Raw genomic sequence first — 17,463 nt, 5'->3', positions numbered from 1 at the left:
GAACTTAAACAACAATTGAGAGTTTGTTTGCACAAGGGAATATTAACCCATTTATTGCAACATTAATTTTATCATGACATATAAAAGCATTTACAGTATTGAGATTGCATGAAAACCAGCAAAACACCTGGAGTGATATAAATTTATACCTATATTTGTTCCTGACATAGTCTAAGGGAAACGGAAACCATTCAAAAATAGATGAGGAACAAATAAACAGACAGCATGGAGGTGGAGCTGGAGGGAAGCAGCCCAGCAAGGTATAAAGAGACATGCAAAAATAGACCGATGAAAGGAGGTGGTAGCACATACAAACAATGCAAAGAGACAAGCCCAGGTGGACTAGCTGAAAGAAACACTTTAATGCTTTAAGGTGAAAGAATTTTAAAAGTAGCTTTCTTCAAAAAAAAAGAAAAGAAAAAAAAAGAAAAAGGAAAAACCTGACAGGAGAAATGGGCAGTTCATTTAAAAAAGTTGATTCTGCATTTTCCTGAGATTAATAACATGTTCCAACAGTCTTCCTGCTGCTGTCACTCAGTCCTTTATCAGCATGCCCTCATACAGCTCAGTGTCAGCGCCCCACTTCCTGAGCTGCACAGTTATCGTCCTCATTCTGTTCAGTTCAGCTGTATGACACCAAAAAAGGTTGAGTCTGCGTCCATTGAGATGAGGGCTTGGGGCCTGTGTGGGATCACCAGCTCCAGCTCATCGTTCCGTTGCAGCTGCACAATACCTGTAACAGATACATGCTGTTGAAACAGATGGTATCACAATAGATACAAGATGGGTGTTGTTAAAGAGAGAACTGACATAAAGTGCCTTTGTAAGGAGTTTTACTGCTTCAGCGCTTCTTGGCGTGCACTCCACAAGTCTCAGGAGTGCTATGTCTCTGTGCTATCTAACATATCAGTCCAGAATCTCCCATTGGTTGGCGACTGTGGGGATGATAGCGTATGCTTGAACTTGACTGTTGTAAAACCACTCAGTGACCTCCTGAAGTGGAAGTGTCTGCATTTGTTATATTTCTCCTCTCTTTTAAGACAGATGCAGTTTGAACCTATGGTGCACGAGGACAATAGTTTTACATTTTAATAATAATGCTAATCTGCTTTCTTGCCAGGAGTTAGATAAGAGGATTGACACTACTCTCTTAGCTGCATGGTAATTCTGAAGGTTCAGCCAGCCAGCAAAGCCCGTTAACTGGGGGAAACAAATCAACAGGCAAGTTCATCCATTAAGTTTATTACAGTGCAAAAATGACACTTATTTTTTACAGGGGTGTGTGCTGTGCCTGCCCTTTTCTTGGTCTTGGCCTTTGTCTCCAGGAAGTAACTGCACCAAGCCAAGAAACCACCCTGACAACCATGCGTTGTTTTTTTGATCTTATGTTTTTGTTTGTAATGAACAAATGAGATACGTCAGAGGTGGATTTTGTTAGCTTTGGGCAGAGCCAGGCTAGCTTTCTGCTCCCAGTCTTTGAGCTATGCTAAGCTAACCCGCTGCTGACTGTGGCTTCGCATTTACTGTGCAGCCGTGAGAGTGGTGTCAGTCTTCTCATCGAAGTTTCAGCAAGAAATGCAAATCAGCATAAATCTCTATTTCTAGAGAAGCCACAGCGGTTGCGCCTCACTGACCTGAAGTGTAGCATGTGTTGGCGGGAGTTGCATCAGGCATCTCTTGCAGGCAGCGCAACACCTCTGTTGATGTCGTCCCTGCATTAGCGGAGCCCAAACTTCGAATAATGTAACCCATAACTGCGCTTGGGCTTGTGAACGAAACCTGTGAATTAAGTAGAACATTAGCTGAAAAGCTGGAACAAATCAGATGTAATATCAACTTAGTTATGCTTGAGTTACAGTGACACAATACTTGTCCAAACACCAAGTAATAACCATCTTCTTGGACAACAATTCTGTTTTCCTTTTGTGAAATTGCATTTCCTTGCTGCGCAGAAACAGTCCAAGGGATCACTGTTATATTTCCTATGGGAAAAGGTGAGATACACTTACTCAAAATAATGGCAGACGTTGTGATGCTAAAGCCAAAGACTTGAATTTAGTTTTACCTCTCATGTCTGGCTGTTTGTTAGTGTTAGCAGTTAACTGCAGGAATGATGTTGGAACTGGCAAGAGGAGGAAATAAACATAATACTTGAATTTTATTAACTTAGCATGTACTGTTTATGGTCTCACTACCAGATTAGACCGTAACTAATGGACACATTTTCAGTTCTCAGCTCCAACCAACCTCTGCAGCTGCCTTGTTCCCGTTTTACTCTCCTTGAAGACATCTTCAGAGAACTCTGAGATTTTTGGAAAGTACTTGGCTTAATGTCCTATGAGAAAACAAGGCATTAAGAGAAAATTTATTATTGCAGCGCTATCTGAACACTCACTAATAGCATAAATCTCAGTAGTACAATGTCCAAGATGACTCCATCCTACATAATCAGTGACATACCTCCCTTGTTTTAGACATCTTGGCCATTTTCCCATGGACTCCCTCAGAACGTGTCTGATTTAATTGTAGAAGTAAGTCCCCTTGGAGTTTTCGAAAATCATTTTCTAAAACACTGGCTCTGTGCACCAGGAAAAGACTAAGACAAAACATAAATGCCGTTAGTGATAATAAAGCATTGTAAAGCATACTGAGACCTGCAGACTGGATGTCCTCAAGTTACTCAAATGGGTGAGGTCACACATGAGTTAACCCCGGAAATCTAAATGTTCAGTTTCAAAATTTGTTTCTAAATGAGGAACTATCTTCTCTCTGCCTCTCAAGATGGAATTCATTTAGATTCTATCAAGATTATGGCCAAATTGCAGTGTATTGTGAAACTTGCAGTCAAAGTAAAAGCCACGATTTAATAAAGACAAAGGCCTCACTCAAAGAACATCATTTGTTCTTGTCAGTACTTGTGCCAGCAGAGTCCAATATGAAAGAGAAGTTTTAACCTTTTAAATCAATACCACCGGCTGCACAAACACAAAAGACAGACAAATGCCTTTAGACAGAAAATGAAACATTTTAATCCATCAATCAACTCCATTTACAAAAGTATATCCCATTTTATATACAATATGTACAGAGACGTATAAACAACTATCAGTTTTCCACATGGATTCATTCATATGGTAACTCAACAATAGCACTGTAACAAAACATATCACTGATATTCTGCAGGGATGCTGTAGTGCAAATGTGCGCAAAATATATAGTGCTGTTGCTCTGTGAATACCTTATAAATCCAGTTTTAATGGGTTTTCTCAGCTTTGCATAGATACCTTTGTCCTTGCTTTGAACATTTATATGCTCTTTCAATCATTTTTATAACCCAGGGGCATGTGGAGCTTTAAACCCCTTGTTAAACCACTCACTTATAACTGTTAATATAATTAAATTAATTAAAAAGGCCAAGTATACAAACTGCAAATAAAACATTTCAAATAGCTGGTGTTTTTGGAGATACAAGATTATCATTCAACAGCACTCAAAAGTATGTAAATATTAAGTATCTGTCAGCGCAGTGTCCTTCCTTGTTATAAAGAGAGATGCTGTCTGTGTTGACATAAAGTGGTGACTATAAATAGAAACCTTTGTTTGATGAGGACACGTGGCTCATCGCGGCTGATCTCTTTGCACAGAATCAGTGTGAGGGGAAGCATAACAGTCCATATTGTCCTTTTTGATACAGAGCTGTGAAAGTGAACAAAAGTCACCCAGGGGCTCCCTCAACTTTAATAATCTAAAGTTAGGATGTAAGGAGGGATGTAAGTGCCCTCTAAACAGGGGCAAGATGTGGGCTAGAAGTTGCTTCTAAAAACAGATCTAATCAATTCATAAATCCTCGATCAGGCAGGATGGGAAGACAGTATGACTCTGGACTGATTTTGACCGTTGTGAGCAACTTTTTCATGTCTGCAGAGGCCTGGTGGCTGTGTAGTTATCAGTTCTGTCCAGCAGATGGAGCCTCTCCGAGTCTGACACTTCCCAGGAAGGTGGTGTGGTTGGTCATACTGATGAGTGTGTCCTCATACACTATGCGTATGGAGATCCTCTGGCCGGCGCGAAGCAGGCTCACCCCAGCCGTGTAGCAGGTGTTGAACTTGCGCTGGCCCGTCTCGATGCTGCAGGTGCAGCGGAGGAACGGGTTGGAGTCCACCATCACCTCATAGCTGGCAATGTCGGTGAAGTTGAGGTAGTACACCTGGTGGAGAGGGGAAGACATAAAATTCACAAAAGACTGAGAGGGGTAGTCAAAACAAATCCACATAATATTCAAGATCTTATTTAAAGCTAAAACAGGTGGAATATCAGAGTGGCCAACAAGGGCTTCACATTTAGCCGCAGGGAGAGGGGAAAAAGAAATATGTCTCATAGTATAAATCAAAACATTTACAGATAAGCGAGGCAAGCAGGTTTTTAAGCTTAACTACAGAACAACTGCCAGTTCTTTTGGCTCTAAACTGTAAATTTTAAGAGTTACGTCAAGGACCGTACTCACTTCTACCTGACTATATATGAAGTAGACACCGTCCAGCAGCACCTCTAGCTCTCCAGAGCGAGGGTGCATTTTAAACACACGGTGATGGATGGACACCATCTTCCAGTTCCTAAGGATGCCTTCAGACAGATCTAAACATGTCACAACAAACAAATAAGAGACAAGCGGTCAACATAAACAGCTTTCAGCAGGATTTAACTACAACCAGAGCTCAGCACTGACAGAAAATATAAACATATTAATGATGCTTACACTTGTCTTACACATGTTAGACTGACTGACTGCTAGCATGCAAGGCTGTTGCTCCTGACCTGAGTTAACATGGGCCTGACTTATAATATGAGCCTGAACTATCTGCTAATCCTATAATTGCTATAGGATTACATTAGGGTTACTATAATCTTACATAATCTTTCAGTAAATATTGGTATTAACATTTAGCCCTCTAAACCAAAAAATCTTAGGCTCTGTAGGTGACTGGATCAACTTTCCATAAAGTAAAGAATATCTGGCACCTTTAAATGTTCGGTGCAAACATTTTTAAAATCAGCTAAATAGCCAAACAGCCAAAACACAGCGTTAAGCTTTAGCAGGCATGTGTATCAGTACAGTTGCAGATCAAGGTCTTCGACAGGGATTAAGCTTGTTTATTGTTTTCTGTCAAACACGGTGGTGAAACTACATCTGAGCACAGACAGAAGGCCCACCTTCTCTCACTTGGATGGTTGTTTCCTGCCCTTGTAAATGAACCACTGCAGGCTGAAAAACAAAAAGATCTCTGGTGACTAATCTGGACACACATAAAAACAGGAGAATGGCCGTTTCATCTGGGATTCAGTGTGGGATAAAATTAAATTTCAAAAGGTGACATAGCCTACCTGGAATTCCTTTGTTTTCGTCTTATCGAGAACCCCTGCAACAACAGGAGAGAGACATGATAAAATTCTGGCCTTCAACATGGCTGAGGAACAAAGAAGTGATGAAGATTAAAGCAAAACAAACACTGACATAGTTTGAAGATAGATCACTGCTATCCCACATAGTGTTTCACATCTCTCATCAGAAACTCACACTTTGCAGACAATGAGTTCATCCATTTTGACAACTTGAGCCCCCATCTAGTGTGGGAATATCTGTACTTTCAGGAAAATACTGTAATCTAAGAACCAATCTCTCAATCTCTGGGTGTTTTCAAGATCTCTCTTGGCTATCTCAGCGCGTCATCATGTCATTTCTGTTTTAAGTTTTATACCTGCTGGACCTTGCTCGCCCGGAGGTCCCTGTGGCCCAGGAGGTCCAGGGGGTCCTGCAGGCCCCACACCGATGCTTCCTGGAATACCGGGGATTCCAGGGATGCCCGGTGGCCCCTGTGGGCCTGGGGGACCGGGCGGACCGGGGGGCCCCGGCACAGGCCTTTTCTTTCCTGAAAAGAGAGTAAGCAAATTGGTTGGCAAACTAAAAAAACTGAGCAGGTTAATCTTTTGACTGTCAAGTCAGTTTTATTAGCAAAGCCCAAAATCACAAATTTGCCTCCCAGGGTTTTACAGTCTGTACAGCTTCTATACAGACGGTAAGCTCTGATATGAAGAGCGGCAAGAGACGGAAATAATGTCAGAATTCTTTCATGATGGACAGAGTCAAATACTGAAAGCTTGTCATTCGCTTTAAGAAAAACACCATTACTGGATTTTGGATGACATCTCAAGAACACTTCCAGAAAGTCGACAGCAGGTAGAAGTTTAACCAATATAAAAAATGAAACTGAAATTTAGGCTGAATTTTGAATTACCTTTTTTCTTCTCTTTCCTTTTTTCCTTTCCAGTCGATTCTGAAGGAAACAAAAACAGTGTGATTAAGCTTGAAATGGTCTCCTGAACAATTATCATCTCAGATAACATCTCGAGTATCCAGCTCATTCCATGTAGGTATCCTAAATAGGCTAAAATAACAGATTCAGATGTTGTGCGCTGAACACTGGAGTGGAGGTATGTCAGTCTGTGGTATCTTCTAGTGTAGTAATTTGTAAGTGTGGTTTCACCTCCTCTGTATGAACAAGTGCCTTAAGCATTCACAGGCAGTGGAACTGGAGAAGATCATTAGAGAGATACTTTATCCTGCCAAAATCCTTTTCTTTGAATTAAGCCCAGATGGAGAATGTAGATGAAAGTGTGTGTACATGTGTATGCGTGTGTGCATGTGTTTGTGTGTGTCTCCCCTTTACAACCATGTGTATGTGTGTGCGTGCATGGATGTTGGTGGGGCATCTATGTCAGTGCTTGAAAGACAAAATGCACTTAGTGTGCTGCTGAGAGTGTGTGTGTCTGCTCCGTGTGCAGCTGAAGAATCCTTTTCAAAAAGCCGTCTCGCTGTTCTTGTGTTTACCATGTCATTACAACTACAAAGGCCATTTAACCTTAAAACCTCACAGTTTGAGTCCCCCTCAAACATATGGCCAGGGTTTCTCCTCTGGCTAAATGACTGGATGCATCCGCATAGATTTCTCTTAACGAGCAGCCCTATCTGGAATCTGGTGCCCGTTAGGAGTGCTGAGAACACACACACACACACACACACACACACACACACACGCACACACGCACACACGCACACACGCACACAAAAACACACATCTAAGGCTGAGATTACAAAAGCCTTTGTCTGTGCGCTGAGAGCAGAGGAGAGACCTGGGAATGATTAGTGTTTAGAGGCTCGGGACTTTGCTGATTTATGTAGAAAGTCTCAAAGGTGAGTTTTTTCTTCTAATTTAAACACAATCACTAAACTTCCCCCAAGTATTCAGTGTCACGCCACAGACATTGGAATGCCTTGTGATCATGCTGCACTTGTTGCACTCAGACATGAAACTTCAAAGGCTTTGCTTTTTTATTTGCATAGCTCACATTCTAAACAAAAACTACAAAAGCAAATTCAGACATATTGGCCAGATGGTTCTCTGTACAGCTATTGATTACGATTAATCAATTTGCTGGAATTAATGAAAGCCATCAAAGTCTCAGATGATAACCCAGATGCCCACCTGGTTCTGTAAAATGACTGGATGCAATTGATTTTTTTTTTTTTTTTCTTCTTTTGTCTTATTCTCTGACCGATAACACAGTTGGATTCCAAAGCCTTAATCTGCTTAGCTGACAGATACAAAAGATATTTCGGGGACCTGATATTATTTTGAGACGGGGGAAATCAACACGGGCTTCGCTGTCTGTTTCAAATTGGTGAAACCCTCCCAAACCCCTTGTTGTCCTTGTTTGCTATCCAAGTAATAATCAGTCCCATTCTGTTTAATCTCTCGCTCTATAAACTCAGCAACATTATGTGGTGCGGCACAGAGCAGTAAAAAATCAATTCCACAAAAAAAGTGAGAAACCATTAACAAACTGTTTTCAAAATTTAATAGCCTTAAGCCGACCATAAGCCTGTTATTTACACTGTACTGAATCTCCTCCAAACACACAAGAGTTGGTTGTTTGGTACATATCCAGGAAATAGACTGATGCAGGTGCACCAGAGATCAGAGTTTTTTTTTTGTCATCAAATACACTGAATTTAAAGTTAGAGCCTGAAAAATATAAATGGGGGGGGGGGGGGGGGGGGGGGGAGTAAAACTTAAGCATTAGCATACATTTATGTCAAGGTGTGAGGATAGAAGACACTACGTGATGATAAATCAAAAAAAAAAAGAAAAGCTGGTACCTGTCTCTGGCTGCTTGCCGGGACTCCTTTTCGCCCGCTGAGTTATGCCCCTGTGATCCTCTGTGGCATGGAAGTCGCTATTTCTGTGCAGTAACCTCTCCTGGTGAAAAACAAAAGAAAATATATGAGTATGGAAAAGTGTGTTTACCCACTGTGAACACAGAGACTGGCCTCAGAATATGAATACCAGACCAGACCACCTTACATTAATTCCATGAAGCAAACAAAAGCAATGAGTGATACAGGTTTTTGAGAGTGAAACTCATGCTTCAAGTGGGCTTTCTATTCTTGGGGTATAATGTTTGCACAGAGACAACTTGGGACATTTGAAAAGATGTGAGACACTGTCAGCCAGCACATTCATTTGTGGCCAAGTCATTGTCTGTCCCACTGGGGCTGTAACCTATCCCGTAACCCAAGTCACTTTTGTCTGTGTTTCTGCCGTTTGAGACAGTCACCTGGACACGACTGCTCTAAAATTCACCTTTTTATACAAAAGGAGGACATGAATTGTGGTTAATCTGAGAGCAATACCCATTCACATGGCACCTGGTCCCAACCCTATTCAGAGGTAGCGTGAATAAGCTAAAACAACGGAGAAGAAAGAAAAGGATCTGATGGAGCTGCTCTGAGCTCATCCCTAAAAAACAGGAAAAGGCTATGCTACAGTGGTGAGGTGTTCCCATGGGCGAGCGAGTGGCGGGACAAACCACATGCCTGTGTTCTTATGTGACTGGTTCTGGTTGACCTACATTCACATGAACTCTGTGGGACACGCTGACCCGACTGTGGCACGCTCAAGACGTGAACGGCTCTGACAACGAAATGTTTCATGCTAAGGATTTTAAGGAGTTTAAAAAACGCAGATTGTTCAAAGTCACTTTCTGTTAGAAGAGCCAGTATGTGATCACATCTCTTTGGAGGATTCCCAGAACCCGACAGACAAAGGAACGCGGCACTGGAAACACAACAAGGCCACCCAAAGCCTTCTTTTCGTCGAGCCTCGCAATATACTAGATCACTTTCGGTCACACTTTGGAGTGTCAGCATTAATAATAGTAAGAGCGTGAGGTATAAAGGCTGAGGACAGACGACCAGACAGCTTGTATTGTGCTGGACATCTGCTTGGAGTTTGTATAACTGACATCTCCAAAGCAGTGACACGTGCTGCACCTTAGCATGGATCAAAAGATAATAAATAACGATGTATCATTCAGTCTTTCTGCTGCGGATGAATCAGACATGCTTACTGACAGGCGCTTTGACCTCTCTTGTTCTGTGGGGGGGTTTATCCCAGTTGAGGATACCAGATGACATATTCCATGTTTCCATCCGCGAAGCTCAAGTAAACATAGTTGTTAAACCCCTCCGCCGGCGAGAAATCTCCTTCTCCCGAAATCAACGTGAACTCCCAGTGCCTCTCTGTGTGGTTTTCAAGCAGAGCCACTGAAAGACCGTAAGAAGTCAGACAAGAAAAGTTATGTTTTGAGTTTCTTCTATACCTCGTCTCAGATGTGGGAACTCCCCCCTGCGGTGGAGGATGAGATGTATCATGTCCAACACCCCCCGCTGGCTGTGTTGGGCAAGCTCAAAGTATTTAAAGTCTACATCCCTGACCAGCTGCCAGCCATGTCTGACCTTATAAGCACGGGAATTCCAGCCTGATGGAGGAGTATGTGTTGGAATGGTTTATCGACACACACAGACCTCCAGATGTTCCCGCAAGCAGCGACGTTTGCTGTTCATTTGGTGCGCAGGTGTCTCCACATCTCCTCTCCAGCTGTTGGCATATAGGGGGCTTTTACCTCTCAAAGGATTCTGGGTGTATGTTCAGGCATATGGTGTTACACTTTCGTCTGTTCTGACAGCCAAAAATGATTCAACAGCCAATTTCTGGCCCGAGATTAAGCCCCAGCAGAACGACAAAAAACAAACAAGCAATCTGCTAGGCTACCACCAAACTGGTGCGGCTGGTGTTTCAGATGAAGGCAACTAAGTGATTTAAAGAAAAAAGAAAAACCTATTCCATTATACGACTCTTAAGAAATGGTTTTGCGCCCTTCTTTGCTTCATTTCACTTCATTACAACATTTACAGCCTTCATACCCTTCAAAGGCACGCAGAGTTACAGTAAATCAGGATGACAACGTGTTGGTATGTATACCAAGTGCCAACTATTGAGTAAACCATTCTTTTTCAGCACGAGGGAAAAAAATAAAAGCTATTAATTAGAGGGCTTTCAAATCTTCAAAGCGTGGGGGGTGCTGTTATGCTCTCAGGACGCGATTCCCCGTTGCTCCGTGAGGATATGACTAAAATTCAGTCACCTCAGGGATGTGTAATTTTCTGATCTCAAGATTTCTTTTTGCCCTATTAACACTTCTATTACAACGGCTTTTATTCCTACCCACTTCTGCACTTATACGACTCAAATTCCCTGACATTCATACCATTTCAAGCTGATTATGGTAATAAAATGCTAGAGCTTCTTTATTCTTAAACCATCATGCCATCAGTCCTCCTCCTAGCTCACATTTTCTCCACAAATAGACATTTGTGGCTGCAGTAATGCCTCTAATTTCCACTGCTCGTCCAAGATTTCGTCACTAAATAGCGGTTGAGAATGTGAGGTTACAAAAGTTGAGGAGGTGAAACTGAGGGCTGATGGCTGAGGGTGCCAGATGCAGACTGGGTGCCCATCACTGCAGTGCAGGCATTACTAACTTTAATGGCATGCATACTGTTTGAGAACTGAAGTCTCATAATACTCCTGTGATTCACACCCCTGGGTAGAACAATGACGGCGTGTGTTTTCCTCTTAAATATAACCAATAAGGTGTGTCCCTGCCTCAGCCAATGTCAGACACTGCTCTCTGGACGGCCATGTGTTTCAAACCATAACTTGGATAATTTAATAACAGCTTCCATAGGTTGTCACTGAAAAAACAAAAAAAAAAAACCTCAGCTCAACCTAAGGGAAATGTTGCCTGTCAGCAGCCAGTCACATTTCAGTTTCTTGCAACACTTGCTGGCAAAGTGATGCCGAGCTCAGTGCTGTGAATGCCTTGAGAATTTATTATTTTGGTAGATGTTTGTGACTCTGGACTTAATCTTAACTGGGCGTCTTCTTCATCTGTCTGTCAAGACAATTCAGTCTTATATGGAAACGTTTGCAGCCTCTTATCGCTGATGTTTCTACCTCCTCTGCCTTGTGCCTTCACGACACTTGTGCCCAGCCTGATTAAACCCTGAGATACAGGCTCGCTCTGTCTGTACACATGATACTGCTGTTTTAACTAATCATGCACTGGTCACAATTAAAGTAGATGTGGGTGATAGCCCACCCCGCACCTCCAGAGCATGTATGCTGCTGAGGACTTTCTGTCCCATCACACTGACTTTTTTAATAGTCGTTAACTAGACTCCAGATGTTTCAGCATCTGTTCTTTGTGAGGCTTTGAAGGCATACTTCAGAGGGGGAAATTATTTCATATAAGGGTTATAAGAAAAACGTTAGGCTCAAGAATAAAACACTATCCGAGCTAACGCAATTCTGTGGATTGAATTTTATTATGTTTTACTCACCGAGGTTGGGCGAGTATGAGTGACACCAATTCCCTCATGCCCTGCATCACGCCCGTACCTCGCACTTCTGAGCAACACACACCTGGGAAGGGCTTTTTACTGTTGGGAACTGCGCAGATCTACCGGACAGCTGGGATTTACTGCCTTGCTCAAGGGCATACCAACTGTGACTGTTGAGGGGACGAGTGTTTGTTCACTTCCCAGACCCGGATCATAAATGACCAGATCATCTGCTCTCATTAAGACGCAACTACAAGCATCTGAAAAAGTGCGAGATGTTAAGTGGTTCGTAACGTTTAACTGCATGTCAGGAAAGAGTGAACTTCTCCAGCCAAGATCTCACCAGCATGTTACTACTTTTCCTGATGCTTTTATTGTGTATTTTCCTGTTACAGTGAGTCTTATCGCTGGGTAAATCTGTGAGGATCTATAAACCTTTCAAGTGGCAGTTTAGATAACAGCGTAACACTGCTTCTATTTCATGTCTTACATCTGAGAAAACAGATGACGTAAAGTTTTATAGGCATCCTGTCAGGTATAGATAAGCTCAAATTGTGTTATAGTGTTATACATTTGATTTGATAGCATTGCTGTTTTGTCTTATTTTCCTTATTTGCCTCACATCACCCCACAAACCAAGTTACAAGCAGTCCCTCTCCTGTTCACAGACAGATTCTTAGACCTGATTACAGAGTATAACGGTTTATAAAGCGTAGATCCTTCTTTGGCCATTTTAGCCACAATCCCTCTCTTCAAATCAGGTGTGTATATATAAATTCTTCATATATTCTTCTCAGTCCAGAATGCCTGGCCCTTACCGCTTCCTCTTCAGCAGAAGACTGTAAAACATCACGGGAGGTGGCTGAAGTACAAGAACACAAAAATGAGATAAAAAATGTAGATATATAATAAATCTGATCAATAATAAATCTAAAATTGAATACCACTAGACTTAAAAAAAATTGCCTCCAGAATAAACACAGGTCTGTGTTTTCTTTTTACAATAAACTTATGCATCAAAACATTGACAGAAAAAACACTTTAGCTGTCATCGATGATAAGTTTTGATACTTAACGGCTTAAAAATTTCTTTATCAATTTGTTTTCTTTATCATCCCAAATACCATGATCCCAGCTGAGCAAATACTCTCTTTCCATTCTGTTTGACTCAAGAAGCCACTTAACAAGACAGTTGTACCCAAAAAAAAGTCTGGATTTCCAACAGGGTGCACTGTTTACCAAGGCTGATTTATGTTTGACACTGACCAGCCCAGTTGAAAACTCACGCGCACTAAATTTGGTGTGGAAAGCTGTTTTTGCATCATGAGGAACCACACCATTTGTATTTTTCAAAATAAAACTCAACCACAAGTCCAAACAAGTCCATTTGAACAGAGGTCACATGCGGAGATACTGGTATTATATCATGACAAAGCATATGCACTCTGTCTGTTGTGTCAGATGTATGTATATGTGGTTCGCATATTTGTTCCAATACCCGATTGTTTCAGCTCTTCTTTGTTTTCACGTTCTGTTACACTTGTCTGTATACCTGCGCATCATGTCAGATTTCACTGACGCTGCTGAAGTGCCTTTGATGAAGACTTGTGTGAAAAATGCAATAAACAATTTTTGGCTGCACAAAAGGGATTCTTCAAAGGAAATGCCTGAAAAGCTAACAAGTGCGGCCGCTGCGTCCAAATGCCACATGCTCCTGTTTCTCCAACTATGTAAACTGTGGGATGTGTAATCAGAGTTGTTTAATGCAGACATCTGGCAAGGACAGCATCACAGCGCAGTTAAATATTTACAGCTGGGCTACAGTCTTTCACCTCATGAAGCGTCACCATCTGGGTTGAATACCAGGCCCATCTCACTCGGCTCTAACCAGGGAAACCACTACTATCTAAAATAAGCTTAGCAAAGGACACACTGAGTACTAAATGAATAGGCTGAGCTTCCCACTTGTGAAAGGAAAATGTTGCAGAGCAAGCCCCAATACTGGCATTAGATGTTTAAAAATAAATCTTTCCTACGGAGAAATAATCGCCTCCATCCTTAATAACCTGAACTCCTCTGAGCGACTATCAAGTTGACGGTTCTGTACAACTGAATGTCCAGCCAATGCCCCACACACTGAGGATCATTTTCTCACCAAAAAAAGGTTACACAGCCGGTGTCATGGGAGCTAATTGAGCAAGCAATGCAAAGTTGAGACCGACACTTGGTCCCTTTGTACTGATGAAATTAGGGAGTGTGTGGCGGTGCTGGTGGTGGTGGGGCTGTTGCCAAAGCCACAGACAACACAATGAACATTCAATCAGCCCGCTGCCAGAAAAGAAAACACATGTGAGACGCGGCTGGCTCGGCTCCAAGTACCAACTGCCCCATCTAAGTCCTGATGAATTTACATCAGCCCTTGGGCTCTGCACCTGCTGGTGATCCAGTTAATTTTCCGTCCACCTGCTCCAGCACACTGACTGACCCATCCCTGTGACTCCAGCTGGGCGGCCTGCCTAAGCTTTGAGCATCAACCTCTGTCTGCTGGGGGGGGGGGGGGGGGGCTCTGGAAGCAAGACAAATTGAGTTAAATGTGGTTTGATTAAAGAAAAATAAAGGCACTTTAAATGAGTGAACCTGGCGACACTCAAATTCTTGTTTTGTTGGGGTAAAAATTTGTACCATACTCCCCTAACTTCCTTGATATGCCCCCCCACCCCCCCCACCCCGGGATGCGTTTACCTCAACATTGGCCAGGTGACAGACCTGAAGCTTACACCTCTGTGCATCTCTGCCCAAAGAGGCTGAATCACGCACACGGGAGCGATAATTCAGGAACATATTTCTGTGTTATCGGAGCTGGCAAAACTTCGTGACAGGCTACTGTAAAATAAGTTGCCCAGAAACATGCCACAACAGAGCGCAGGCACAAAACCTGACACCGCGATACGGGAACAGGAGGACCGAGCGGAGGTGAATGAACACGACCTGCCTCCGTGCGAGGAATGAAAACAATGTCGCGTTTAAAGGAGCTGCTCTTCATTTAGCTCTGTGCTCTTATTTATTTTTATAAACATTTATTTTCTTTTTAATTTTGCTTTTTCGGATGTTTTTTTTTTTTTTTTTTTTACCTCATGACCCTCTCCTCCGCCGCGGCTGCTGCCGGAGTCCGGTCGCGGGTGGCCGGGCGAGGACAGCGCCGCCCCCGGGTCAGCCGGGTCACTCCCCGCAAGCGTCAACATGGTGTCCCGCTTCTGGTGGATAATTTCCCTTTTGACTTCGGACCGCAGATCCAGGTAGCAGACGAGGGTGACAGCGTGCAGAGACAGCGACAGCAGGAATAATCCCAGGAAGACGACACCGCTGCTCCGACTCCTGCCCTTCTTGCTGCACTTGCAGGGAGCCGCTCCGGGCATCACTTTGCCCGGGAAATCCTCGGCGGGGGAACCGTCGCATGCCATTATCGGTCAGATGCTCGTTTTTTTTTTTTTTTTTATCTCGGCATAATCAGCTCGTTTGCCTCGCGTTGGCCGCGGCTATTCATTAACGTGGAGGCTCATAGGTGCAGCAGCGGCGGCGGCGGCGGCGGCGGCGGCAGGTCGGCGCAAACTTCTTCGAGTATCTGTAGTAACAATGGAGACCCGCCTACCTCCTCTCTGATTGGTCCGGGCCAATTACCGAGCCCAGACGATCCGGGCCAGAGGTTGGGAGCTGGGTGCACCTAGGTGCGGTGGTCGAGCGACACCCACCGGACAAAGAGAGCTGCTGCAACGCCCTGTGAGAGGCCGACAGTGAGAGGGTGTTGTGAGAATATTTACTCCTCTATATGTTTGTCGTCCACAGTCTTGTGTGATTATTACTCAGCACTTTGGAAAACACTCTTCCGTGATTTATTTTCTGTTGTGTGAGTGTGAATGGGAAGGGGTGGTCGCTTCTATAATGCATATTGTTTATGCATGTGTTTTATGTGTTTTAGCTTTCGGACGTGCCATTTTTCATGGGTGCACTTTGTTTGGCGCTTTGTTTTGTTGTGTGTGGGTGGCACATGAGTGGTGGTGCATGGGGTGGTGGTCATGTGCAAAGATTTGATTCAAAACCCTGGTAAATATTGCCCAGTGTTGTTACTGAAAAAGAGCAGGCGGTTGATGATTTCATCGTATCATCAAAGAGTGGAAAAGTATTACAAATTATATTCTTAAACAGACTACACATTATATAGTTATGTTTCATTGCATCTGGACCCTCTCAGGCCCAACAGTGCGATAGGCCTGGAAGAGAGTCAGTGTCACAATGAGGTCAGCACCACTCTGTGTACAACACCATCAAACACTATAAACACGTGTCACTCAGCTGGACTAGGGGGATAGTTTGACATTTATGTTTTCAAAAAAAGCCAGCTGAGGACAATGCTTTAACAAGATTGAATGTGGCACTGTGGTTTCCACATTTTCAACATCCAAAGCCGGCGTTAGTTTTGTTCTTTTCAGATGTAGACACTTTGATCTCTGAGGCAAGGAACCAGAGGTAGCCTGTGGATCAGTCCGTCCTTGAGGCTTGAGATGATGAAACCTGTGCACTGAGCGGGGCTGAAACTCAGGGGCTTGATGGAACGCCAGCTTAGATTAGTTTTCGGGCAAGTGCCACAAAACATCTGTCTTTATTTCTTTGGGATAAAACCTGACATTTGCGTGCACTTGACCTACAGAGAGGTATGTTCTTTCATGATATGAGCTTACGCTGACAGACGCTGATTAATTGCTGGTTTTCACTTGGTATTGTGGGTGGAAATAATGGAGAGGAATGACTTTTTGGAAATCAAAAAAAGGGGCTTTTATCACTGTGAAATGTTTCCAGCATGAAGTTGATTACTACAAGAAAGTGAGCGTCTATTGCTATATTTCTCTGGGTTGTCGCTGTCCTTACTGCCCTTGCATCACAGTCTATCTATTTCTCCTCGGCACAAGCAGTTTCATTCCTCCAACTCATGCGCAGAAAAAAGTGATTCTAGTCAGCTGCCACTGAAGGGCAGCATTGCCAAGCCATAAATCAATAACGCTGCATACCAGTGTCTTGATGAACTTGAATTTAAAACACAAAATAGCTTCACATTGGTTGATTAATTAGATTTAAATAGAGCCCGTGTTTTATGCTCTGTGTGTGTAGTGTTATATATAGTTTCCCTGTCGACTATTGATCTCAAATTAAGATCTTCCTTCTTTCTCTTCTGGGAAGTCACTTCTCCATTGTTAGAGTATACGATAGTGAAATCGAAGAGAGAAAGACATTCAAAGTAACCCTCACAGGGCCTGTGACTGAGGGCTCAGCCTAAGCATGTTTGCCACGCTTTTCATCCAAGAGGCAGGCACAATGACTTTGAGAAGCAGATCATTCAGGACTGGAATAGTTAGGCACATGCATCTCCCATAATTTCAACCCATTTTTAAAAATGGCAAGTGTGTATGAGGAGTTGCTTCAGGCTATTTTCCTCCATCAAATTTCATTTTAAATCCTTTGTCATTGTTTGTTTTTGTGGGAAGGCTGGGTTAGGCAGCTCTGAGGTAAAGGTCAAACTTGACATAATGCCGCTGTGTGAGTCACCTCTGTATCTGCGGCCTTGTCTCAGACAACACACCATTTAAACCCGTCACAATTAAAATCAGTTT

General features: G+C 43.0%; 1 protein-coding gene and 1 pseudogene across 2 annotated transcripts; both read right to left on the bottom strand.

Moving 5' to 3' along the window:
• Positions 1-47: 47 nt before the first annotated feature.
• On the bottom strand, positions 48-2,717 carry LOC139605767 (tumor necrosis factor ligand superfamily member 13B-like; annotated as a pseudogene).
• Positions 2,718-3,005: 288 nt separating this feature from the next.
• On the bottom strand, positions 3,006-15,545 carry eda (ectodysplasin A). 2 transcript variants are annotated; one of them, XM_071457537.1, is made up of 8 exons: positions 14,932-15,545; positions 8,216-8,315; positions 6,294-6,332; positions 5,757-5,927; positions 5,383-5,417; positions 5,212-5,263; positions 4,511-4,635; positions 3,006-4,207 (listed from the first exon to the last, which is right to left on the bottom strand). In XM_071457537.1, the coding sequence occupies exons 1-8, from the start codon at positions 15,259-15,261 to the stop codon at positions 3,947-3,949; spliced, it is 1,113 nt and encodes a 370-aa protein (XP_071313638.1). In that variant the 5' UTR covers positions 15,262-15,545; the 3' UTR covers positions 3,006-3,946. The 2 variants fall into 2 exon arrangements, with proteins under 2 accessions (XP_071313638.1, XP_071313637.1); XM_071457536.1 differs by having other exon boundaries at positions 4,505-4,635; positions 14,932-15,541.
• Positions 15,546-17,463: the final 1,918 nt, after the last annotated feature.

Source organism: Trachinotus anak, unplaced genomic scaffold, assembly GCF_046630095.1.
Source record: "Trachinotus anak isolate AG129_WGS33_773 ecotype Australia unplaced genomic scaffold, CSIRO_AGI_Tana_v1 ptg000021l, whole genome shotgun sequence".
Taxonomy (NCBI): domain Eukaryota; kingdom Metazoa; phylum Chordata; class Actinopteri; order Carangiformes; family Carangidae; genus Trachinotus; species Trachinotus anak.
This window is presented reverse-complemented; position numbering and strand designations above follow the sequence as displayed.

Excerpts from the sequence above, each read along its gene's own strand:
- eda (XM_071457536.1), bottom strand. The coding sequence starts at position 15,261 with ATGGCATGCGACGGTTCCCCCGCCGAGGATTTCCCGGGCAAAGTGATG. Across the intron at positions 5,264-5,382 it reads CGAAAACAAAGGAATTCCAG|CCTGCAGTGGTTCATTTACA; the intron begins GTAGGCTATGTC and ends TTTGTTTTTCAG. Across the intron at positions 4,636-5,211 it reads AACCATCCAAGTGAGAGAAG|ATCTGTCTGAAGGCATCCTT; the intron begins GTGGGCCTTCTG and ends TGACATGTTTAG.